This window comes from Carcharhinus amblyrhynchos, chromosome 3, assembly GCF_965287045.1.
Source record: "Carcharhinus amblyrhynchos chromosome 3, sCarAmb.v2.hapA, whole genome shotgun sequence".
Taxonomy (NCBI): Eukaryota; Metazoa; Chordata; class Chondrichthyes; order Carcharhiniformes; family Carcharhinidae; genus Carcharhinus; species Carcharhinus amblyrhynchos.
The window spans coordinates 11,957,576-11,984,445 of NC_137326.1; the positions used below are offsets into that span (position 1 = coordinate 11,957,576).

Consider the following 26,870-nt stretch of genomic DNA (forward strand, 5'->3'; position numbering starts at 1 on the left):
GTTCTTTACTAATAAAAGTAGGCTATCACACTTGTAAAAATACATTGTTAGGATTCTGCCTCCATTCGTGCAAAGGTTCTGCATCAGATTGTCTAACGGTTCTGGTACTCGATCTGTTATGTGATGTTGCAACATGGACTCAATGATACTGGGGAGCTCCTGATATACTATTGAGAGGGCCACAACTTTAGGTATTATGTATCATAATTATCCATAGGGAGCAGTGTTGTTAGAATAATTGGGAACAAAGTAGTATTGCAAACCACCTAAAATCTTTGAAGGGTATGACTATTTCAATACAGGTAGGTTACAAATGATGCAAAAAATTGGCAGTTCTTGTTAAATTGATCATTGCAATGATTTCTGTCATAAACTTGGAAGATGATAGGTGATACTGATACCTGTGTGACAAATGCTACAAAGAATGTGTAAACGTTTAAGTGCATTTTTGAAAACTGAGTTCAAATTTTTCTGTTCCCTCCCATGGTTTAAAAAAGACAATAAGGCCTCTATCATGCCACACAAGTAGACATTTGTACATAACACGTGGCGACAGAATGAATGGCTGCTTTAAACACGCTGACTAACACAATCCCGTCTATATCTGAATGCTGTCTCTAGGTCAAAGCCGTGGTTTCGCCTTCGTGGAGTTTAATCACTTGCAGGACGCAACAAGATGGATGGAAGCCAACCAGGTTGCTTCATCACAAGTCTAGATTTATTGAAGGGGGGAAGGATCAAGTGTTTTCCGCTGCGGAAAAAGACCCAGAGGGACCAAATATTATTCCACCCTTTCCCTCAAATACCAGTACTACTTGATTACATTTGTAAAACAGACACAAGTTATTATTTGGATGTTTGTAATTTTGTGCTCTTGTGGCCATGAACCTGATAACTGCTTGCAGTAAAAAAAACTAATAGTGGTTACTTGGTGCTCATCTTAATGGCCGGTGTCACATGGCACCTACCCCCCCCAACTACCTGTGAAATGCAACACTGCACCATTTAATTTGTTGTGGAGAGACTTTTAACATGGAAAAAGTTGTTGATGGACATCAAATGCCTGTTTTTTGGGCCTTTCCCTTTTCCATCTGCATCGTTTCCAATGAAATGTCTGGTAATTGGCAGTCTGTGCTGATTTAGCTGGCCTCATTTTCAGGCACGTGACTTCTAGTTTCTCAGATTTCTATCTCGAGCAGAAGGAGGAACCTCAGAATCGTGATAGTCCCATGGCTCAAGACGGTTGTGTTTAATTGCAAATACTGATTTAACTATTGCTAGACGTTACTAGTGTAGCATGTAAAACTTACTTACAAATTCCATTAGAGCTGTGGGGACTGCACAAATGCCATACATGCATTGTTTATTGTCATCTAAGGTGTCTTAAAGAGCCTCAGCTTAATTCCATTAGCCAGGTTGTTTAATTAGTTTACCCATCATCATTTGAGTGGATGTGGTGAAAATTTGTTGGCTGCTACTGAAATGGAGCTTCATGTATGCGCTAAGGAATTGGGATTAGGCTGCAAATATTGTGGCTTATTGCTTGACTTGAAAGATGCACTGTAATTGGCAACTTATTTGCCAATACAGTATCTTTGTCAGGTGAAGTGTCTTAAGTTTCGTACTTTTAAATGAGAAGTTGAAGCTTTCTGTGGAAATGTGGACATCCTTGATTTTCTCAAGTGGTAAACCAATGTATATTTAAAAACCTGTCCCTTTGGAAGGAAGACTATAAAACAGTGCAGTGCGTGAATATGTCCAATATTGTGACACTGTTAACTCAAACTTTATATTTTCTGAGGTGATCTCGGGATAAATTTTATCTTTGCAGATTAAGTGGGAAGAAAATATAGGAGGCAAGCAAAAAGTCACCATATAACATTTCATATAGCAGAGAAGAATCAACTGTTTATCAGTTAAACCAGACTTGCTTAGATCTGCATCTAGGTAGAACAAATATCATCTGTATCCTTCATCTTCCAAGAGTTGAGACCCACTTTCATTTTTGAAGTTAAATCATGACTTGATTACCTAGGTGACTAGATCGTCTACATCCAGGATACTTTTTAAAATATATTTGAGAGTAGCTTTCATCTCTTGCTTGGAGCCAGTGTGATCTGTGTTGACAAACTTTGTGCTTCATTGTGTAGATTCTGACTTGCCTTTTGTTTCCAGCAGCGTTGTCTTACCATTCTTGGAAAGTCCGTCTCGATGCATTACAGCACTAAGCCTTTTGAGGACTGGAGTTGCAACAAGGTAGTAAGAATGTATTTCTCATTGCAGCCATCTTTTATGCTTGCCGTTTTAAAAAAATATTCTCCTTGGTTAATATGTGGAAATTATTTTTTTGGAGCCAAGTTCTAAACATTTAAAACTGGTTATAATACTCTGGACCATTGTTGAAGGGGACACAAGTTTGAAATCCTGATTTCAGCATTACTACCTTGGAAGACACCCCAATAGGCTCCTGACAATTTGACAAAACTGTTTTATTAGCTGGAGAATATTGTCTCTCATATTATTTTTGAGCAGTGTTGTGGCAACCAGTGAGCTTCTTTGGATGAGAAATGTTGCTTATTTTTCCTCTTGCCTGTCCCCTAGGTCTTCAGATGATGCATGATATGTGGAGAAGAATTGGGTTGGTGGGGAAAAGTATTGGTTGATTATATTGAGGTTTGTTTTTCCTAGGGAAGTCTATTTTTAGCCACCTTCCCATTTTGTAAAAGGGTCCAATCATAAATCTATTTCCTTTAGTGTGGAAGTGGAGAATAAAGGAATGTAATCTTAAAATTAGAGCTAGCTCATTTTAGGAGAAAAATCAGGAAACACCTTTCTTGCATAAGAGGTAGTAAAGGGCTGGATTTTTTATCATGAAGGCGGTGGGTGCTGGGACTGCTGGAACTTTTTTAAGACTTGAATTTTTGATAGGATATTGATGTATAAATTGAGTTTGTACAGATTAGTTCCTTTGGGATTGGAATGTGCTTCATCAAAGGGCCCAGTTTAGACTGGAAAGCGACTAGTTTAAAAAAAAATCCAGTAAGGAGCGTCTTAATGATTAACCTTGGCTATATTTATGCCTGCCCATGATTTCCCTGTGGGGAGATTAGTGAGAGGTATGCAGTTGAGTTGCTGTTTACTCTAGAGGACCAGAGTGTTAATTAGGGAGAGTTGCAAGAAATTGCCTGTTCTATGATTTTGCAGAAGACAAATGCTGTTGTCTGGAACTCAAAAGTTGATTGCCGTTGCATGACACATGATATCAAAGTTTTACGATTTATTAGTGTCATGAGTAGGCTTACATTAACACTGGAATGAAGTTACTGTGAAAATCACCTAGTACCACACTATCGCCTGTTCAGGCATACTGAGGAAGAATTTAGCATGGCCAGTGCACCTAACCGGCATGTCTTTGGATTGTGGAAGGGAACTGGAGCACCTGGAGGAAATCCACGCAGACACAGGGAGAATGCACAAACTCCAAGTCACCCGAAGCTGAAATTGAACCTGGATCCCTGGCTCTGTTGAGACAGCAGTGCTAACCATTGCCACGCTACTGCTACAATATTGGGAATATATCATTTTACACATTTTATACCCAGGACCTGGTTTAAATACTCAATCCAAAATTGAATATAGGCCATAGCATCATATTCAGTGTCTTGATAACAAGCATTAATTCTTATTAAAATATTTTTTGTTCTTGCATTAGTACAATACAGCAGACTATGCCTTAAATGATTTCACAATCTATACAATCAGAATGTGAATTGAACAGCCTGTCCTTTATAGCCAGAAGTTAGATTTATAACTTCTGATTTGGGCTTTATGTAAATCCAGATAGCAGATTAAAATGTGCTATATTTTCACCTATCAATCAATCTTCCAGTTCACAAGTTTCAAATCTCAATGCCGTTCACTCCAACATTGTGCTCCCTGCAAAGACAGATTGCATACATAATCATTTGTGTGCGAGATAATGAATATTCTTTGCATTGTATATTCTAGTGCTATAAACCTTGCCCTTTTTTTCCTGTAGTGTGGAGTGACTAACTTCAAGCGACGAGAGAGATGCTTTAAATGTGATGCTCAGAAGCCTGGTAAGTCATGTAGAAGGTTCTCTACACTGTACAGTGAGAGGGTTTAGTTTGGAGGTTTGCTGTGTCTCCTGGTGCTAGCTGAAGGTCTTGTGCTTTTTTTTTGTTACACTTCATTGTTGTAGAGAAACTCTTGGGGTGGGAAGATCAGAGGGCAGATATTCATGAGTGCTGGGAATTAAGTGTCCAGGTCATCATTTTGGTCAGCAAAAATGAAGAAAACAAATGACTAGAATCTAGTTTTCTCAAATTGATGAATGCTGTGTGATTCTCTTGAAATTCTTGCATATTCAATGTGATTTCAGTTAAAATGATTAGAGTTCTAAATCCAAAGACCATAAGATACAGGTACAGAATCAGGTCATTTAGTCCATCGAGTCCGCTCTGCCATTCAGTCACGGCTGATATGTTTCTCAACCCTATTCTCCCGCCTCTTCCCCTGTGACCTTTCTCTGTCTTAAATACATTTGCAAGTGAACAAAAAGATTAACTTTGTCCGTTTTTGTTACTGGACCTTGCATTCTCCCACCACTTCTCAGTATTTTCATTGTTCCTTCCAGAAACTGAAGAAGAGCAAGTTCGTGTGCAGGGTGAACCATTTATGTCTGATTATGCAAATGACAGTAAGTTTCTCTGAATTCTGAAAACCCATTGATTTTTATGTTAGTACTCTGCAGTGGTCTTTTGTTTCACTATCTCTCTCTCTCTCTCCCCCCCCCGAGATGTGTCTATTGATGCATCTCATTGATCTGATTAGTGTCTGGTCCAGTCTCAATTTGCTAGTCTAGAAAAGGCTTTTAAACTCCAAAATCATTATTTTCTGTGTGTGCATGTTGAGCTATACAAGATTTCAAACTCTAGTCTTCAGGGTATGTTCTTTGTTATACTTGGTTTCTCAGCAGGACTTTGCTCAGAAATGAGATTTTGAATTATTAAAGTCGGTTAGAACTGAGAATGAAGCTCTTGTTTTTGTGAATTGGCCTAGGGACATTTCTCATAAATGCAGGCTGTTGCTGTTGAAACCAAGATTTAAATGTATTTGGTATTCACTGCATCTCAGCATGAATTATGCATTAACTATGGGTTGCAGTTGGGAATCAAAAGTTATGATACAGAACAAATTGAAAGCAATAGATACAACAACCATGTACGATTGAGTCTTTGATTTTTAAAATGACGGCTATCTCATGGAAACTTACAAATTGTAAGAGTAGATTCAGAAAGAATGTTTCCAATAGTAGGGGAATCCAGAACTAGGAGTCATAGTTTGAGGATGAGGGTATACCTTTTAGAACTGAGGTGAGAAGAAATTTCTTCACCGAGAGGATGGTGAAGGTGTGGAATTCACTACCACAGAATGTAGTTGAAGTCAAAACGTTGACTGATTTCAAGAAGAAATTAGATACAGCTCTATGGGCTAAAGGGATGTGGGAGGAAGGGGGATTAGGATATTGAATTTGATGATCAGCCATGGCAGGTTAGACTCGAAGGGCCAAATGGCCTATTTCTGCTTTCTGATTCTATTAACCGTGTCCATCCTTTAGTTTTGTTTGCTCAAGCTTGGTACAGGTGTGTTGCAGCAACAAGTTGTAATGTTTTTCCCTGTAACCATCTGCTGTCTTTATCAAACAATCCCAGTTGGGTGATTTACAGGTTAGAGACAATACTTTCCACTGTATCCCAATACATGTGACACAATAAATCAATTCAATTCAGCAAAGTTCTTGCTTCACTGTAGTGTTCTTGTAACTTCAGTTTATTCTTAGCAGAGTATATTTTGCTGCACAAGCTTGATTCATTTATCCACTGGCCATTTCTGAGTCTCAGGCTGGAGTTCTCCAGCTGTACACACCCTGCCTGAGCGAATGGAGAATTTAGTGCTTAACCAAATCACCATTATGGAAATTTCAATATCTCATTGACTGCAGCAGGACTGGATAATGCCAGCTCCGGGTGAGGTTGGAGGATCCGGCCCTCAATATCAGTGTCTGGTAGTGGGCAGTTTTGAGTTCTGAGGTTATTGTTAATTGCCTGCCACCCTGTTTTCATAATGTCGGGAGCTTTTGGTTCACCAATATTCTGCCATTAAGCAATTTTAAATGGAAATTATGCAACTGTGAAACAGTGTTAATTGACTTTGCATTTGAAAGTTGCCATGTATTCTAATTAAAATCATTTTAATTGTCAACAGCCATTATTTTAAGAAACATAGGTCCACATACGCCAATGGAATCTATCCTGAGTGCATTGGCTCCGTATGCCGTGCTGTCCGCTGCAAATGTCAGGTTGATCAAGGACAAACAGACCCAATTAAACAGAGGATTTGCCTTTGTTCAGCTGGATTCATCTTTTGTAAGTTTTGTTTTAACTTTTATGTGGGCATTAATATAATGTATGATTCTGTTCCCATGGGATAATTTTAAGAGATTGCAGCAATTAATGTTCTTAGAAGCACTATAATCAAATTTTTGCTTTATGAATGTTTTATACCTCCGACCAAGCTTTTGGTCTTATTTTATAATCCTGTGAAGCTTCTTGGGACATTAAAGGCACGATGCAAGTTGTTCTTAATGTATTTAAAACTAGCAAGAGCTGAGGCAATCATGTTTGTTTGCAACTTTGACCAATAAATCACAGAAGGTATGCTGTAACTAGTTGGGTGAGGTAGCTTGGAGAGCACAAGGCTTCTCAAAGGCTTTGGGAACATAATCACTGAGAATGTAGTAAGATGCTTTCCATGGAACTTCAAACTCCTATTAGAGTTTGTGTGTAACAGACATGATATCTGATTAAAGGTGAAATAAAATACTTTGTAATCCCATCTTTTTGGGTCTTGCCTCAGCATTGACACAAACTATTGTTCTTACTACCACAGTGAATCAAAACGATACTGTGGCATATTTAGTGGGTTGACGTGCTCCACTATGTTCATGGGCGGAGTGAGCGAATCGTTGGGTGGATGAATTGTGTGTCATTCACTCCAATGAGGCTGGAAATGTTTTAAAAGACTGCCACAGTATACATTCTTTAAACTTTTTTTTCTCTCTGCAGGAAGCTTCTCATCTTATTCAGATACTGCTTGCGTTACAGCCTCCGTTAAACATTGATGGTCGGACCATTAATGTTGATTTTGCTAAATCTTTAAAGAAGTAGGTTGTCTCCAAATGTCTCCACGTTACGTTTGGCTGGGATATTGTGATCTATGTGTTTGTAGAGCTTTAGAACATCTCGCATTTAATAGTTCTTATACCATGCAGTCCCTGGGCATCATCCCAGAGTTGACTGGTATGTGGTGGGCTACCCAAACCCTTCCAACAATGTCACTTTGAACTGATTGACCATTAAAGCGATCCAAGGTTAACTATAATATTGTTTTTCTTTTTCCCCTGTTCTTCATAATGTGGTGGCTTTATGTAGGCTGTACACAGCAAGTGCAAGATTTATAAATTTAAAAAGTGCACTCTGGCACTAGCCCAAAACACTGTGGCTACAACAGAGACCTCAACAGACTGGCAGATGTTACAGCTCCAATTAGTGATGCCACATACTGTTGCAGTGTGCTGTGCTTCCTTGCTTTGATTACAGCCACCTACAATCCTAGTATTCACTGTTATTTCCTCCCTCATTGTGATTCTGTCTGCTTTTCAAACCATGAAATAGCCACAAAGAAATTTCCAGGATAATGGGTTTTAGAATGTAAAATGGCGCAAGTCCCATTGTTGCATCTTGAGAAATTAGCTGTGGGCATTGTTGCACAGGCTTTTCCATCTTTCTAAGTTAAATATAAACGCATTGCTCCTGTATTCATTCTGAAGCCCTCAACAATCCACAATTAACTGTTTATCTTAGGGACCATATCCTTTCTGATGGTAATAAGATCAGTTCGTCAACTGTTGCGATCACAGCAATAGCTGCAGCCCAGTGGTCGTCAAGCCAGGTAACAACTCCTTTTTATGTGGTTTCCCTGTGTGAATCTGCACTGCTTGTTTAGTAATTTAATGTGACGACTGCAGCTCATGTATGTTTAGTGTGATCGGCACTAGCTCAGTTAAGTCTGTGCCTTTGGTCTGATAATAACATGCCTCACACTATGTGGATAGAATTTTACTATGTTTCTCAGAAATGCGGACTGGTGTTAAGAACTATATACTGCTCGGATCACTGCATCTTTTCCAGTTTCATCTACTTTTCTGCTGAGCTCTGACCCAAGCTGGGGTTGTTGTTCCAAGGGCATGGTACCCTTTTGTTTCTCAGCCGCATGGTTCTCCATGTGTGATCACCACCACAGGATGCCATCAGGCTATTCATCTATCGAGGTTTATTTCAGCTCACCTGATCCACATCATATCTTAATCTATAAGTGACAGGACAGTGAATGGGAGTGAAATATTGATTTTTTTTTCACCCAATTATTTTTAATTGTTGCAGGTACAGCAAGGATCAGAAGATGGAAGCATTGACTACAGCTACTTCCAGCCTGGACAGGATGGCTACAATCAGTATGATCAAGTATGTACAAGAAAGGGGAGATATTGAAGTGCTTAATTCTAGGTTTTTTGTGACTAATGTGAAATTTGTGTATGGCTTCAGTAGTGAAACACCATCAAACAAGATGTAATAAGTCTGTCCCTTTTGACTGTAAAAGATCATTATTTTGATTCGGGTTCCATGCGAAACAGCATTCTACATGTTTCAAAATGCTTCAAGTGAAATATTTTGGGGTGGCACGATTTTCATTTTCCCTCGGTCTGGCCACACTGATACAGACGACTGCAGTCCTGCTTGAGTATCGCAATGAAAATGAACAGTTGTTTGTCTAGATTTCTTCGTTCTACATAAAATTTGTAAACATAACTGAATATTTTTGCAGCACACGTGAATGGTTTGACAGTTCTAAGCATAGTTTTATTGAATGGGGCAGATTGGAAAATGTCACAAGTTGGAGTGTCACTGAAACCCTGCCACTGGATGTTTCTCTGCAAAAAAAGATGCTCTGAGTGCAAGTTGATGCACTACTAGGTGAGATCACTAATGTCCAGTCAAAGCAGAAGTCATGATGGTTTTACTTTTGTCTGTTTTAGATGTCGTATGCACAAGATTATGGACAGCAAAGTGGCTCTGTAGATTCTACCCAACAAGGATTGGCAGTTTACCAGGCTCCCGCAGTAATCTCAGGTAGAACCTTTTCTTTATTTGTAGGATATTTTATTACTAGGTTTCTACTTATCTATACTCTCTGCAATAATGCTGACTAGCAGCCTTTAAGTGTTTCAGATTAGTAAGGAGCAGTTCTTGTTTTTAATTTCCCTTGCTCCTTGAGAAATTGCTTGCCTTCCACTTAATGTTTCTCCACACTGAAGTTGGGGAATAATTGGCTATGTACTTGAGGCTTAGCACCTTGAAGGAAGAAGATTGATCCACTGTACCCCACCCACAAAAATAGTTAGTGTTGCAGAGTGGAATAAACATCGCCATCCAGCCTTTGGAGCAGTTTATTTTACGTTTATTATTCTTCTTGCTCTTTTTCTCATAAGACCATCTTGCAATTCATTCTTCTTTCAATGCATTATCATTTTTTTTCTCCCACCTGTATCCATGCAGTCTTTCTTGCTGACTTTGCTTTTTGATTGTTGGATTACTATTCAGTTGCGTTGTTATCTCCTCTCACTAACTGTGACTCAGATTGTGGACTGAGTGTTGCTCTCAAGTTTATGAAGCTTATTGCTGCTCACTGAACATTGGCTAAACTCTTATCTCCATTAGAATGAAGTTGACCCTTACCTTGGTTAAAGAAGAGACTTTCATGGTGTACTTGTGCTACTAAAATATATTTGGTCATGTGAGATGTTGACTGCAGCACTTCTGATTTGATATTAATCAACTTTTGATTCCCCCTGTTGATGCATTTGGGCAATACATAGTGGTGCAGTGATTAGCACCGCTGCCTCTCAGTATAGCATTTGATTACCAGCTGGGGTGACTGTGCAGCCTCTGCACATTCTCCCTGAGTCTGTGTGGGTTTCCTCCGGGCGCTCTGGTTTCACCTTGCAGTCAAAGACATGTTGGTTAGGTGCACTGGCCAGGCTAAATTCACCCTCTGTATCTGAGCAGATGCTGGTCTGTGGTGAATGAGGTTTTCACAGTAAACATGTCAATGTAATCCTACTTGTGACACTAATGAATAAACAATTTAAAAACTTAAACCTACATCTCGCCCTGTTCCTCAGCATGTTTCTAAGTTCAGTTTTTCTTCTTGACAGCCCCTCCTACAGTTGCTAAATCTGCAACAATTTCTCAGGATGGCCAGTCCTACCAGTCACAGACACAATCTGAGGTACGTTGGAAGTTTTTTTTTGTTTCTTGGGTTTTTGAAATTAGTGTACATTAGTGAAATTAGTGGGAATCAAGTAGATAAGGTTGTTAAGAAGGCATACGGTGTCTTGGCGTTTATTGGTAGGGGGATTGAATTTAGGAGTCGCAGCGTCATGTTGCAACTGTACACAACTCTGGTGCGGCCGCACTTGGGAGTATTGTGTGCAGTTCTGGTCCCCACATTACAGGAAGGATGTGGAGGCTTTGGAGAGGGTGCAGAGGAGGTTTACCAGGATGTTGCCTGGTATGGAGGGGAGGTCCTATGAGGAGAGGCTGAGGGATTTGGGGTTGTTTTCGTTAGAAAGAAGGCGGCTAAGAGGGGATCTTATTGAAACATATAAGATGATTAGAGGTTTAGATAGGGTGGATAGTGATAGCCTTTTTCCTCGGATGGAGAAAGCTAGCACGAGGGGGCATGGCTCTAAATTAAGGGGTGGTAGTTATAGGACGGATGTCAGGGGTAGGTTCTTTACCCAGAGGGTGGTGAGGGATTGGAATGCCCTGCCTGCTGCGGTTGTAAATGCGCCTAGTTTGGGGGCGTTTAAGAGATCCGTGGATAGGTTTATGGACGAAAAGGGATTGGTTTAAATTAGTGGGTCATTGTTTTTTTTTTAACTGGTCGGCGCAACATCGTGGGCCGAAGGGCCTGTTCTGCGCTGTAATGTTCTATGTTCTATCAGACAATACAAAAATACTCAGGTCACACTGTCAATCCCAGAAGTAATTTACTGATCTCATTTGAACCATCAAGTAAAATCCCTATTTTTAGTGTTTATGCTCTCAATTTTCAATGCTGATATGGATGCCATTATGGGAATTTGACTGGCATTCTATCTGTTCGTATCATGGATAGTTTTAACATTCATTCTGTAGTTTTCTTCATTCTTTAAAGCCAGGTATTTTTTTCAGGCACTGCAAGCAGGCCAATCTCAGAATGCAGATACTACTCCGTCAAATGGTTCTTCAGATTCTAAGGATTCGAGTTATCGTAAGTACCTGCCCAGATTGATGCCTTTTGCCAAGGTTTATTGAAGTACTTTTTATTTAACTGCTGAGTCATACTTTTTATCTGTTCCAGCTGTACCAGATGTCTCCACTTATCAATATGATGAATCATCAGGATTTTACTACGATGCACAGACTGGGTTCTACTACGACCCAAATTCCCAGGTACGTACGCATGTTTAGCATAGCAGCAAACAATACTTGAATCGTTCTGATTCATTAAAGCATTGAGACAACTTCTGAAGCTTAGATGCGCCTGCTGAATGTTTTAATAGGTTAAATCAACCACTTAAACTAAATTGGCAGTGGTGTAGTTGAGATCTTTTTTTAAAAATCTTTATCTTTCAATAAATGTGCCTGTTTCATTAAGATGAAAATGTTTCTGATTCGGTGGCATCTAATAATTTCAGGGTTTCATTATCAGGTTTCAGCTCAAAGCTATAACAAAACATGTTTTCGTGACAATATGCACTGTCAGCAGTGTCATACTGTAAAATGCTGCTTATCTGGACATCCTTCCTAATTTTTTAAGCTTCTGACATTTGTTATTCTAGCTTATGTAACTTGTCCCCACAAGCATTATTTTAAAATTCGTGGGGGCCCAGAGATGCATTTTTCAGGTGAAGCCCTCAAAATAAATGACCACCGGTTAAGTTTAAAGGCTATTTTCTTGTTTGAGCTAATTAATACTCAAGTTACAGAAGCAAGTTACAGCATTATTTTAAGTGTGAATACGACTAGCTTGTTTGGAACATGACTTAATGAGCATTTTGACATCTGAAATATGGACTTAATATGTTAAACAATAAGTTCAATAGCCAAATTCTAAAATATTTTGAGATTTTAGTCTATGGTTAATTTTGTCATCTGACATTTTTTTTTAATTCATTCATGGAATGACTGTTGCTGACAAGGTCAGCATTTGTTGTCCTTGAATTGCTGCAGTCCATGTGGTGTAAGGTGCACCCACAGTGCTATCAGGGAAGGAGTTCCAAGGCAGTGATTATAGCTCCAAGTGAGAATGGCATGTGAGGAGGAAGGGAACTTGCAGTGGTGTTCCCATGTGTCTGCTGCTCTTGTCCTCAGAGGGTTCTGTCAGGAATGATAAGTTGCTGAAATGCATCTTGTAGATGGTCCACATTGCCTCAGTGCATCTATGGTGGATAGGTGCCAATTAGTGGGTTGCTTTGTTGTGTATGATATCGAACTTCGTGAGTGTTGTTGGAGCTGCACTCAAACCAGGCAATTGGTGATTATTCAGTCATATTCTTGACTTGCACCTTTTGGGGGTGAGTTACTCACTACAGAATTCCCAGTCTCTGGAATTCTGGCTGGTTCTCTTCAGTTTCTGGTCAGTCGTAACTCCCAGGGTCTTGATGGTGGGGTATTTTGCAGTGCTATTGAGCAGCAGGGATAGGTTAAATTCTCTCGGTTGGAGATGGTCATAGTCTGGCACTTTTATGGTGGCAATGTTACTTCTTACTTTATTAGCCTAAATCTGAAGGCTGTTCAGTTCTTGATGCACCTGAACACAGTTGACAGGTACAAGGATTTTAAAAATATTTAGCAACATGGGATCAGGAGTAGGCCATCCAGCCAGTCAAATCCACTCCACCATTCAACATGATCATGGCTAATTAGGTGCCTTTTACCCTTATATCCCCATAATGCCTTATATTATTAATCTGAAATCTATCAATCTCTACCTTAAGTATACTCAATGATTGAGCTCCTGCTGCTCTCTGAGAAAGTGAGAGATCCATGGTACTGTAGCACATTATGATAATGTATATTATAGAAATCGTAGAAATAGAAATCATAGAAACCCTACAGTACAGAGAGGCCATTCGGCCCATTGAGTCTGCATTGACTGCAAACCCGCCCAGACCCTATCCCCATATCCGTACGTATTTTCTAACCCACTAATCCTCTAACCTATGCATCTATGGTCAATTTAGCATGGCCAATCAACCTACACCGTACATCTTTGGACTGTGGGAGGAAACTGGATTACCCGGAGGAAACGCACGCAGACACAGGGAGAATGTGCAAACTCCACACAGACAGTGACCCAAGCTGGGAATGGAACCCAGGTCCCTGGAGCTGTGAAGCAGCAGTGCTAACCACCGTGCTATGCAATTATAATTTGCCTGTTCCAATGGAAATGCCATCCAAACGCGACTTAGGCTTTCTCCAGGAAAAGAGGGTGAAACCAAGGAACTGTTGCTCTTGAGTACATTCCTGTGTTGTTTCTAAGGTCTCCAAATTTGTTCGTTCTTGCTGTTCCACATAGGTTTTTTTTGTGTGGAGGGAAACAATTTAGGCTTCAACTTAAAATAAATGCCATTGTCAAAAGCTTAGCCTCTTTGATAAGCCATGCACCACTCGGGTGTACATCTGATGGATAGATTGGAACAAAACTGAGACTGTCCGCTAAGGGATCTAAGGGTCCGCCAGTTCATAATAAGTTGATCGCTGGGATCAGTTAGCTGGTGTAGATTTTTCCCCCATGTAGAATTTATATCAAGTGATACTACCCTCTGAATTGGTAATGATTCACCTCAAACTGTGATTGACGTATTTGTCAAATCTTTCTGTTCCAGTACTATTACAATCCACAGACTCAGCAGTACATGTATTGGGATGGAGAGAAACAAACCTACTTGCCTGCTCCAGATCAAACTGCACAGCAGAACAAATCATCCACAGGAACTAAAAGCAAAGAGGGAAAAGAGAAGAAGGAAAAGCCAAAGAGCAGGACAGCACAACAGGTGAGAACTTTGTGAGCAGCTTATGAACACTTAATGGATTTGTTTCCCTCTTCCTCGACTATTCAACATTGCACATTAATTGCTCTTGGACCAACAGAAATGTCCAGGAAGATGAATGAGTTAATACCAGAATTTGCTTTGGTTGCCTGTTCCTAGTTTCTGCTTAGTTCTAAAACTCTGAAATTCTCTGCATGCTAGTTCAACATTTAAAAGCCTGCCCTTTGGGGATTGATAGTGTGCTTTCCTTGTAGTTGATGAGTATGTGAAAGCTAAAGATATCACATCAGTGAATACTTTTTTCCCCTTTCACTTGTAGATTGCCAAAGACATGGAGCGATGGGCTAAGAGTCTGAACAAACAGAAAGATAATGTCAAAACCGCCTTGCAGATGATTGCATCTAAAGAAGAAGAGAGGAGAGAGTCTGCAGCAGCTGATGCAGGATTTGCTTTGTTTGAGAAAAGAGTATGTTAGTGGAATTTAAAAGTTGTAAGTTTTTGCTGCAGGTATGGCATGAGAGAGATTGGATAACTTGGGGAGGTGCTAAAAGAAAGAGGGTGAATGAAGACAGAACCTCAAAGTAAAAGAACACGTTTTCTACAAATGCAAAAATAAAATTGTGATGTGGGACTTTTATGAGAGAACAATTAGTCAAAGGATAGATTGAAGCCTGAAATACTTTACGTCTGTATTTACAAAAGGCTAATGGAGGAGATTAAATCCTGAATTTGTTAAAATTTTAAACTGAGAAATGTCATAATAAAGAGACAATATGAAATTAAAGAGGCATTGCTGGAATCTAATGGGATTATATGAAGATCTGGAAGGAAAATGTATTCTAAGGTTCTATTGTAATACCCATTTTTAAAGACACTCTGCTACCATGAGTAATATGCAGGTCAGTTAACTTACAGACTACAACATTTCCCAACTATACCTGTTAACTCACTATCCATGTGTGTGAAAGTTAAATGATTAATAAGTGTTGCTAAACACATAGAATACTGTATGCTCTTGGACTCAACACTATAGAAAGAATGTTGAGACAATGAGAGGAAGCAATGCAGATTCACGAATATGCTGTCTACTCTGCGCAAATAAAAATTTGCATTGGGCTGTCTTTGCTACAAGAGGATCTGAAATAATTTGATGTTTCGAAATTATGATGATGTGTGACAAAAAAAATCCAGCCATATCAATGGCTGAGAGGGCATAAATGAGGGAGATTTAGGACTGAAACAACCTATTTGTGTTGTAATTACTATATAATTCTTTGTTGCCTACTGAGGGTCCCTAGTGGCAAATGCTAAGTATTCCATTGCTATAGAACTTGCTGCCAACCCCTCTGAAACCTTGTTGCACAGCCAGACTCTGTTCTAGAATATCCATTGTTCCTGCCTTCAATCTCACTCTCTAAAGCTGTAATATTTTAATGGGCATTAAACTCATCTGTTACAGGGGATGATGGAACGGCAGCCGATGGTACTAGAACCTTTCAGTGGTTTAGTGGAGCACCTACGAGATGATGATGAAAGTCCATTAAAGGTATGAATGCCTTCGAGTCACAGTTTTGTTGTTTTTCTCCTTTTTCCATTCAGCTGCTTGAGGTAACTGGCTGAAGACTATTTCACTGTTCACTATTGCAAATTCTGTGAAGTGATGAATATCTTTGGAGTAGTGTGATCCTCCTTGATTTTTATCCTTTCTGTGATGGTGGTCACAGAAAGGTACCAGAAATATTATTGGAGGACAACCATGTACCACTCTGAAGCATTTGAAGCCAGCTGAAATTTAAAATCTCCCACAGGAAGGTAGAAATGGAAGTGAAATTGTATGAAACAGTTTGAAAGATCATAGCGTTTTGCTGATGTTGCGATTTCCCCTAACCTGTAAACTCCATCTGAGTCCTTTTCTCACGTTTGAGAATATACAAAACCTTAAATGAAATTAGATAAATTAATAGCTTTTTTAAGTGCAGATGGCAGTACAATCACTCTGGTTTGTGCAATTGGAAGTTCTCGGCATCAGCAACTCTGATCTGCACAGGGTAATGAGAGCAAATCATCTTTGTAGAATCATGTGTAAATTAAACGTAGGTCTATGTGGACAAAGCAGTATTAATTCAGTGATCTGAATTCTCAGTTTGGTCACAGGCTATGCTGTGCCACTTGATATTGACGATAATTTTACTTGGATGGTCCTTTGGTCTATGATGAGAAACCATGCACCACTCTGACATATTTGAAAAGATGCACTGAAATCAATCTGAGACCAAAGGAACTTTGGAGTGGCTTGTGTTGTATCAGATTTAGGACACATGAGTTGAAGCTGACACTTCAATTATTCAGTAAGAAGTCTCACAAAACCAGGTTAGAGTGAAACCAGTTTTCACACACCTGATGAAGGAACACCGTTTCCGAAAACTTGTGGGATTACTATCAAATAAACTGGTTGTACTCTAACCTGGTGTTGTGAGACTTCTTACTGTGTTTATCCCAGTCCAATGCTGGCATCTCTCCATCACTTCAATTATTCAACAGATATTTGCTGGAGCTTTAAGTGAGAAATTGTACAATATTTCTTGCATTGTTCGCATCTCATCTCAAAAATTCACGCTACTTTGTTCACGTCATCTTTTCCATTTCTACTGTACTTTGTGCTAATACGCAACATTGTCATTTGGGGGTGCTTGATTATCTTGTCAGTTTTCACTACCCAGGTTAAGGTTTCACTGTCTGAAATATATATTTTCTTTTTCAACAACTGAATCTTGGTATCTGTTTTGTAGAGAAAGTCAAGCCCACTACAGGGACTTGTAGCGTCATACAGTGGAGAGAGTGATGAAGAAGAGCAAGAGACAGTTCAAGACCTGGAAGAAAGGCTGACAGATTGGAACAAAATAGCTTGTCTGCTGTGCAGAAGGCAGTTTCCCAACAAAGAGGCACTTACTCGGCATCAGCAACTCTCTGATCTGCACAGGGTATTGAGAGCAAAACTAATTCTCTTTGTAGAATCGTGTGTAAACTAAACATAGGTCCATGTGGATAAAGCAGTATTAATTCAGTGATCTGAATTCTCAGTTTGGTCACAGGCTATGCTGTGCCACTCGATATTAAAAGAACAAAGAACAACCCAGCATGGGAAACAGGCCCTTCGGCCCAACGAGCCCGCGCCGCCGCATCACCCTACACCTATTCTACCCTGCGTGTCTATGAATGGAACCCCTAACTTAGCCAGATTCAGGGAAGAATAGTGTCAATTTGGTAAAACCAATCAGCCTAAGAGCACATCTTTGGGGTGTGGGAGGAAACCGGAGCGCCCGGAGGAAACCCACGCAACCACAGGGAGAATGCGCAAACTCCCACAGACACAGGCCCAAATCCATGTATCTGCACAGCTAGCAGTGCTAGTCACTGAGCTGTTGCGGCGCCCGTCTACCAGTCCAGGATCAAGCACACACACCGACACGAAGTACTAGGCCACTCCCGGAACTTCCAGGAGCAGCCCACGCACGACCACCGTGTGCATGCCCCTCGTTTGACACGAGGTGGACCTCCACCTGCAGAATAAAAAGAATAAAAATTATTGTTGATAATTTTACTTGAATGGTCCTTTGGTCTATGATGAGAAACCATGCACCACTCTGACATATTTGAAAAGATGCACTAAAATCAATCTGAGACCAAAGGATAAAAGAAATCTCCAAGCAAGGTGGTTGAGACGGACATGCTGGGATCATTTAAGACTTACCTAGATTGCTACGTGAACAGACTGGGAATAGAGGGATACAAATGAATGGTCTAGTTAGGCTCATGAGCGGCACAGACTTGAAGGCCGAAGGACCTGTTCCTGTGCTGTATTGTTCTTTGTTTCTTTGAGAATTCTGGTTTGCCTTTAATTTTTAACTTTGCAGTGGTAGAAAACAGACTTTACACGCTGTTCCCCACTGATGAAATTACTTGACCTATATACCCTGCAACCATTAGGAAGCTTGGTAAATGCACAGTGTTTTCAAAATCAAATTCTGTTCACGCTTCTGGAAGGACAGTACTTTTGCTGCCAGTTCCATCAAATATTTAATTTTGACTGAGAATGGTGTGTAATGTCTTGGAGGTAGAACAGTGGTCTTCATGCTGCAGCCAATTATTAATTTGCACTTTTTATGTTTACAGCAAAATTTAGAGATCCGTAGAAGATCAAGAATGTCTGACCGAGAACTCGAGGCATTGGAAAAGACGGAAAATGAAGTAAGTTCATCTATAATCAAAGCAGCAAGAGCTTGTGATAAGTAAGGTAGCTGCTTCCTTTTTCTCATCGACAAGGTCCCCTTCAGTGACAGCATTCAATAAGACATTGTTAGATGTGTATGCTGCTAGTACCCAGCTATTATGGATAGTGGGGGTGGTGTTCAACTTAACAGCACTAATTCTCCTCTTACCACCTGTCCATGATCAGCAAAGTGTTTTAATCTATTTCCCTCTTTTAGTAAAGACACAGCAACAGAGGACAAAGATTTATAGTGCAGAGACCATAGAGAAAATAATTATTGTTTCATGTGGGTCCCAGAGGCCAGGCTGAAGTATTCTTTTGTGGAAGTCAGCTGAAAACCGATGCTTTTTAAATTATTTTTCTGCTGATGTTGACTTTGCAGAGTTAGACACGCAGAGATGAATTGACTTTATAGGTGTTGGTATAGAATTTCCAGCAGAAGCAATATCGATGTGTTAGAGGTGTCCAACTTGGGTTTGTGAGGCTACCAGTTAGATAGTAAACAGCAGACTGAGCTTGGTAGTCCAGCAAGGAAATATCACTAGTTCCACAAGCCAGGGGCTTGACTCTCACATTTCCATACTGTCTTTGACAAAGGGTATGTAGCACTTCCCCAGGGTCTTGAAATCATATCAGTATTGATCTCAATCTGTGTGACACTTTGGTCTATGATGAAAAAACATGCACCACGCTGATATATTTGAGAAGATGCATTAAAATTATTCTGAGACCTAAGTAAATATAAATGACTATATCCTTGACAGAATCCTGGAATGATTCAACCTTTAGAAATTAAGAATTGAAAAGAAGTTTGTAAGGCCCTTTGTCTTAGTAGATGTGCAGATTGCTATAGGTCATCCTGGGTAGTTGGCCTTTGTATAGCTGTCGTTGGATTTGGTCTGCGCAGCCCACAGAGCGGTTGTTAATGGACTGCAGAGATAACCTCATACAAGTTTCTCAAGTGCCAGATAGCTTCTTTTGATTAGAGTCACAGACCGACATTGATTCAACCATTTTAAGGTTCTTTTTTAAAATTTTAGAAATATCCAAGGATAGATATCCTTGCAGTTAGGATTTTTGTTTTCTTAAAAATAGTGTGAAAGAAATTCCGTCTGATTAAATATATGGAAGATTCAAAATCATTTGGTCCTTTGCTCCTGCCACATGCTTCATTCCCTGGATACAGACCCTCCAGGATGACTTTGTGAAGCTGAGCCAAAGATATTTGTACCCTCTATCACATCTGAACTGAGCTTCAATTACCAAGATCACTTGCATTTTTGCAATGTGGCTGCCTCAGCCCCTGCCTCAAGCCATTGAAACATAGAACATTACAGCACAGTACAGGCCCTTCAGCCCTCAATGTTCTGCTGAGCTATGTCCAAACCCAGGATCAAGCTATCCCACTCCCTATTATTCTGGTGTGCTCCATGTGCCTATCCAATAACTGCTTGAAAGTTCCTAAAGTGTCCAACTCCACTATCAGAGCAGGCAGTGTATTCCACACCCCAACCACTGAGCGAAGAATCTACCTCGGGCATCCCTCTTATATCTCCTACCATGAACCTTATAGTTATGCTCCCTAGTAATAGCTACATCCACCCGAGGAAATAGTCTCTGCATGTCCACTCTATCTATCCCCCTCATTACCTTATAAACCACTAAGTCGTCTCTCATCCTCCACTGCTGTAAAGAGCAAAGCCCCAGCTCCCTCAACCTTTCCTCGTAAGACCTACACTCTGAACCAGGCAGCATCCTGGTAAAACTCCTCTGGACTCTCTCCAATGCTTCCACTTCCTCCTCATAGTGAGAAGCATTGCCCCCTCCCCCCCCCTTACAGGTGCTACTTAAAACCTGTCTCGCTGACCAACTGGTCACAATACTTATGGCTCTGTTATTCATTTGATAATGCTTCTGTGAAACTGTGCTATATAAATGCAAGTTGTCATTTTCAGTAACTGGATAGAGGCTGTTTGTTATTTGAAACATCTCAGAGCTGAAGAGATTAGCATCAGTTTTGTGAAAATACTGCAGATTAATGCATGGAGATTTAACCATATTGTTTTGCATTGTTACTTAACCTTTAAAATAGCATTAAATGACTTGTACCTTAAAATGTCTTTAATCACTGTATCGTTTCCCCTCCCTCTGTGCCTCATAGATGAAATACAGAGACAGGGCAGCAGAAAGAAGGGAGAAGTATGGTATCCCAGAGCCTCCAGAGCCCAAGAGGAAGAGGTTTAATAATGCTGCTGTAATGTAAGTTTTGTTGTTATCTTGCTATATGATGAGCATCATTTTCTCATTGGTAAATTGAACCCACTTTCTGACAGTGCTGTTATTCAGATCTCCGAATGTTTATGAAAGTCAGGAAAAACTAGTTGTTTTTGTTCCTACAGTGACTTTGAGCAGCCAACAAAAAATGGCATTAACAGTGACAACATTGGAAGCAGGATGCTACAGGCTATGGGTTGGAAAGAAGGCTCTGGGTTGGGTCGAAATCAGCAAGGTATTACAGCTCCTATACAGGTATGTTTTATGTTCTATTCTCAACTGTTGTCATTTATAAGAACATAAGAAATAGGAGCAGGAGTAGGCCATCTAGCCCTTCGAGCCCGCCCCGCCATTCAATAAGATCATGGCTGATCTGTCGTGGCTCAGTTCCACATTCCCGCCCTCTCCCCATAACCATTAATCCCCTCTCTTATCAAAAACCCATCAACCCGCGTCTTAAAAATATTTAGCGAGGTAGCCTCCACCACTTCAACAGGCAGAGAATTCCAGAGATTCACCACCCTTTGAGTGAAGAAAGTTCCTCCTCAACTCAGTTCTAAACCACCCCCCCTTTATCTTGAGGCTGTGCCCCCTAGTCCTACTATCCTTTCTGAGCGGGAAGAGTCTCTCCACCTCTATCCTATCCATCCCATTCATCATCTTATATGTCTCAATGAGATCTCCCCTCATTCTTCTAAACTCTTAACGAGTACAAGCCTAATTTATTCAGCCTCTCCTCATAGCTCAACCCCCTCAACTCCGGCATCATCCTAGTAAACCTCCTCTGCACTCCCTCCAAGGCCAAAATATCCTTGCGCAAGTACGGCGCCCAAAACTGCACACAGTACTCCAGCTGTGGCCGCAGCAAGACCCCCCTACTTTTATATTCAATCCCCCTCGCTATGAAGGCCAGCATCCCATTCGCCTTCCTGACCACCTGCTGCACCTGCAAGCTGGGTTTTTGTGACTCATGCACAAGGACCCCGAGGTCCCTCTGCACCGTTGCCTGCTGCAGTTTTTCGCCACGTGAGTAATAGTGCTTCCTACCATTATTCCTACCAAAGTGGACCACCTCACACTTGCCAACATTAAATTCCATTTGCCCAGCCTATCTAGATCCTTCTGCAGACTCTCCACACCCTCAATGCAGTTCAGATTTTGTGGGATTGTTAGACTCAGTATTGATTTTGGTAAAATGTTCTGTTGCTCCTTCAATGAATGGATTCACCATTTTAATCAATAGAAGTCAATAAAGTTCAAGAATCTACCCAGATAAAGATTTACATTTTGCACTTGGCATTTTTGTAAGGGTATCATTTTGGGATGGCACATGCTTTGAACCTATTCTGAAGAGGGTAGAATAGAAGTAATTGTGATACCCTCATTATTGAATTTAAAGAGATTAGTAATCTGGATGCCGTCAGTGGTTAGCACTACTACTTCAGTGCCAAGGACCCGGGTTCAGTTCCTGGCTTGGGTCTTTGTGTGGAGTCTACACATTCTCCCCGTGTCTGCCTGGGGTTCCTCCTGGTGCTCTGGCTTCCTCCCACAGTCCGAAAGACTTGCAGGTTAGGGGCATTGGCCATGCTAAACTCTCCCTCTGTCCCTGAGCAGGTGGTGGAAGGTGGTGACTAGGGCAGTTTCACAGTATCTTCATTATAATGTTAATGTAAACCTACTTGTAACAAAGTTTAACTGGGGTAACCCAATATGTTCTAAATATATTTTGCAAAAAAAACTTCAAGATTGGGGCAGCAGTTGGGAGGAGAATGAGGGGCAAAAACTGAAGATTTAAAAATAAACAATGTCCATCTGTTCTTGAATTCCTACTCTTAATGTTGTGAAATAAATGGCAGTAATTGTGCAATTTCACAAGAGGAAGTTACTTTTCTCATAACATCCTGAATTTTGTCAAACATCTGGAGTTCCTTTTTCATAACTATTTAATTCATGTGTTATTGAATGTAATTGGGGAACTGGCGAACCTTGACTAATTTAGTTTGGTTCAGAAAAAGGATTCTACTGGTAACTTGGGTGGATGTTTGCACCATGCAAACGAGTTTAAACAGGCATAAAACTGCAAGATATGGCCTGGTAAAAGCTGAAAGTAGGCAACTTGTGCATGAAACACAGAAAGCTAGCACACAGGTGCAACAGGTAATCAGGAAGGCTAATGGAATGGTGGCCTTATTTCAAGGGCATTGGAGTATAAGATTAGGGAAGTTTGCAACTATACAAAGTACTGTTGAGACCACATCTGGAATACTGAGATCACTAGGATGATCCCTGTTATGTGGGGATTGTCTTATGAGGAAAGGCCGAACAGGTTGGGACTGTATTCCTTGGAATTTAGGCATTCTCGCTGAAACGTATAAGGACCCTTAAGGGGCTTGTCAAGGTAAATGCTGAGAAGGTGATCTCCATATGGGATAATCTAGGACCGAAGTGCAGAGTCTCAGAATAAAGGGGTGCCAATTTAAGACTGAGATGAGGAATTTCCTCTGAGCTTTGCGTGGCTATGGAGCTCTTAAAAAGTCTGACAACACCAGCTGACGAAGGGACTAACCCCGAAAGCTTGTGAGTCTATTATCAAATAAATCGGTTGGACTAAAACCTGGTGTTGTCAGACTTTTTACTGTGTTTACGCCAGTCCAACGCCAGCATACCCACATTATGGAACTCTTGCCATAGAGAGCAGTGGAGGCAAAGTCATTGTTTATATTTAAGACTGAAATGATTAGATTTTTGATCAGTAAGGGAGTCAAGTGTTATGGGAAAAGGGCAGGAAAATGGATGGGAGTAATGTTGGATCAGTCTATTGATTGGAGTAGGCTGTTGGGGGAATGAATGGCCTACTCCATGCAACATTAAGAGTAGGAATTCAAGAACAGAAGAATATTTTTTTAAATTTTTAGTTTTTTTTCCCCATTCTCCCACCTGCTGATCCAATCTTGAAGTTGTCTTTACAAAGTATATTTAGAACGTATTGGGTTACCCCAGCTAAATTTATTTATTAGTGTTACAAGTAGGTTTACATTGTCAAACATCTATTTACGTTACATTGTAATGAAGTGACTGTGAAAATCCTCTAGTCACCACTATTTCTTATGGTCTTAACTGAGGAGCTGCACTGCTCATTAGTTCCATAATAATCTGGGTTCTTGGAGCTTGCATCCTCATTTTATTGGTGGGTTTAAGCATTATTTCCTCACAGTTCAACATAACAATTTATTTTTAATTTCAGGCTCAAACAAGGATGAAGGGTGCTGGTTTGGGAGCACGAGGAAGTTCATATGGTGTTACTACTTCAGATTCCTACAAAGATGCTGTTAAAAAAGCTATGTTTACGAGATTTAATGAATTGGAGTAATTAACAGTGATTGTAAATATGTAAATATTTTTCCTAATTTTTGCTACTGGGTATGTACTTGAGTAAACAGTGCAATTTGTCTGTAGGAAATGTAATTTTTGATGCTTTGATTAAATCTTATTTATGTTAAATGTACAATGTACATTTTGTATTGTCCATCAAGTGTATAATAATGTATCTACTGTTTTCTTTTGCAAAATAAATTTTGAAAAGAATCCAAGTATTTTTCTTTGTCTTCAGCTTGCTCTTTACAAAGACAGAATTTTTAGAACTTGAGATCAACTGAGCAGCTGAGACAGGAACATTTTATTGTGTAAACTATATTTCAAATTTTAAGGTGAACATAGAACGCAATGTATTTTGTATAATTAGGACTTGCCAGTCTGTGTAGTTAATCCACAGTACAGTGTTTCAGGAGCTGGTGTACTGTACTATTACTTTGAATCTGAATTTTGACTAAATTTATTTTTTGGCATCCTGCCCCAATGCGAGGTGGTTAATTGGTAGTTATGAAAAGTTCTGGTAGGAGCTCAGATGAGACAAACTTTACTGGTTGTGACCATAACATTTCTAATATAAAATGTATTTAGTTCTCCTAATCTCTCTCTGCGCTGGTCAGTATTTGTCCTTAAACCAACACTTAAAACATGACCTGGTCTTGTAATTCATTGCTGTTTGAGAAAAGTAAAACTTAATGTGACATCCTGTGTTTGTGAAAGATGCTATATGGAGTGGTTAGCACTGTTGTTTCATAGCACCAGGGACCTGGGTTCAATCTCTGGCTTGGGTGACAATGCAGACGCTGCATATTCTCCCTGTGTTTGTGTGGGTTTTCTCTGGGTGCTCTGGTTTCTTCCCACAGTCTGAAAGCCATGCTGGTTACATGCATTGGCTGTGCTAAAATCTCCTCTGTATACCCAAACAGGTGCTGGAGTGTGGCTACTGGGGTATTTTCACAATAACTTCACTGCAGTGTTAATATAGGCCTACACCCTTGTGACGATAATAAATTTTATTAGAAGTTCCTAATTTGCTTAGGAACAAAATCTTTAAACTTTCAAGTCATGTGGGCTTATCATCGTACAAAAGTAATGCCAAGGCATTTTATCAATAAATGGAGAGCCTGTTGCTCCATGAACATCTGTATCATGCAATAATTTAACGGTACTGTGGAAAGTGAACTTGGGCTGGAGATGCAACAAAAAACTACACGTCAATTTTGGAGTCACAAAATGGCACAGGAAACTGATGCTAAGCTGTTATTGCACCAGATATGCAGGTCTTAATATTTGATGTGCTGGACGTCTAAAAGACTTATGCTGATAGGTCAAGTTACCACACCACACAGACAATTATGAATAATATATTTATGTAGCTGTGTATAGAATTCTGTGCACAAATCCAGCCCCCCCGTCAGTTACGAAGCTCTGTTGCGGTTTGAAAAAGGCTATTGTCCCTCCACCAGTCTGAAAGAAGCGGCCATTTTCTCAAAGTCTGATACGGGAGTTGGACACAGTAAAAAGTCTGACGAAGGGGCTAACCCGAAAGCTTGCGAGTATATTATCAAATAAATAGGTTGGACTAAAACCTGGTGTTGTCAGACTTTTTACTGTGTTTACGCCAGTCCAACGCCGACATACCCACATCATGACGGGACTTGGAGGCAGAAATGCGCTTGCGCCGGTTCCACACACACCGCCGGAAGTGCGCAGGTGCGAAGCCAGTTCTACACGCCGCGCGGAAACTGCGCAGATGCAAAGCCGGTTCTACACGCATCGCGGGTAGTGCGCAGGTGCAAAGCCGGCCCAATTTACCGCGCGGAAAGTGCGCAGGTGCGAAGCCGGCTCCCCATACGCCGCGCGGAAAGTGCGCAGGTGCGAAGCCGGTCCCATTACGCCGCGCGGGAATTGCGCAGGTGCGAAGCTGGCGTCGAGGTTGTTGCTGTGGCCAACGGTTACTCCCGTTTAACAGTCGGGAGGTGAATAACCGTCTGTACTTTGGGAGAGTTACACTGAAGGTGGAAGAAACTTACCAGAGCTCACCGTGGGGACATTGACAGCGCAGAGAGAGATTATTCAGCCAGGCTGAGGTAGATAGATTTTGGGAGGCAATGGAATTAAAGTTTATTGGGGGGATGGGATGTGGACTTGGAAATGCATGAAGAGTCATCCAGACTCAAAATGTCAGCTGTCTCTCTCTCTCTCTGTCACACACACACACAGCTGCTGCCAGAACTGCTGAGATTTATCCAGGGATCTTGGATAAACAGTCTTCGCAGTGGAGGGATTATGAGAGACTCCCGAGGTGGTGTTGGAGATCCTCAGGACTATGAATCGGATTTGAGTGAATGGCTCTCTTCCAGCTGGCAAGGACACAAAGGGCTGAATGACCTCCCTGTGTGTTGTAAATGGTATTTCTTACAAACATATAAAACAACAGCAGAAGTACAAAAGCAAAATACTGTGGATGCTGGCATCTGAAACAAAGACAGAATGTGCTGGAAAACCTCAGCCAGCCTAGGCAGAAACTGTGCTTGAGGTTTCAAGTCCATTTACACAAGCCCAACCAAGACCTTATTTCAATGGTGGAGCAGACTCAATTGCCTACTGAATGGGGGCGGCACAGTGGTTAGCACTGCTGTTCACAGTACCAGGAACCTGGGTTCGATTCCTAGGTTGGGTCACTGTCTGTGTAGAGTCTGCACATTCTCCCTG

The 26,870-nt window shown here is 40.6% G+C and overlaps 1 protein-coding gene across 3 annotated transcripts in view; it reads left to right on the forward strand.

Annotated features, from left to right (window-relative positions):
• Nucleotides 1-24,361, forward strand: part of LOC145335616 (RNA-binding protein 5-like) — a 37,887-nt gene extending 13,526 nt beyond the window's left edge. For 2 of the 3 annotated variants that reach the window (XM_080181422.1, XM_080181428.1), the window contains exons 6-25: nt 622-695; nt 2,176-2,256; nt 4,040-4,100; nt 4,658-4,720; nt 6,289-6,449; nt 7,149-7,246; nt 7,947-8,034; nt 8,526-8,606; nt 9,179-9,272; nt 10,358-10,431; nt 11,379-11,457; nt 11,548-11,639; nt 14,078-14,245; nt 14,562-14,708; nt 15,702-15,788; nt 17,032-17,223; nt 18,416-18,490; nt 20,674-20,771; nt 20,912-21,041; nt 24,031-24,361. In XM_080181422.1, coding sequence (XP_080037548.1) covers nt 622-695; nt 2,176-2,256; nt 4,040-4,100; nt 4,658-4,720; nt 6,289-6,449; nt 7,149-7,246; nt 7,947-8,034; nt 8,526-8,606; nt 9,179-9,272; nt 10,358-10,431; nt 11,379-11,457; nt 11,548-11,639; nt 14,078-14,245; nt 14,562-14,708; nt 15,702-15,788; nt 17,032-17,223; nt 18,416-18,490; nt 20,674-20,771; nt 20,912-21,041; nt 24,031-24,156 — 2,069 coding nt within the window. In that variant the 3' untranslated portion in view covers nt 24,157-24,361. The remainder of the gene's footprint in view (nt 1-621; nt 696-2,175; nt 2,257-4,039; nt 4,101-4,657; nt 4,721-6,288; nt 6,450-7,148; nt 7,247-7,946; nt 8,035-8,525; nt 8,607-9,178; nt 9,273-10,357; nt 10,432-11,378; nt 11,458-11,547; nt 11,640-14,077; nt 14,246-14,561; nt 14,709-15,701; nt 15,789-17,031; nt 17,224-18,415; nt 18,491-20,673; nt 20,772-20,911; nt 21,042-24,030) is intronic. The other variant, XM_080181434.1, reaches the window with a different exon arrangement.
• The last annotated feature ends 2,509 nt before the right edge of the window (nt 24,362-26,870 follow it).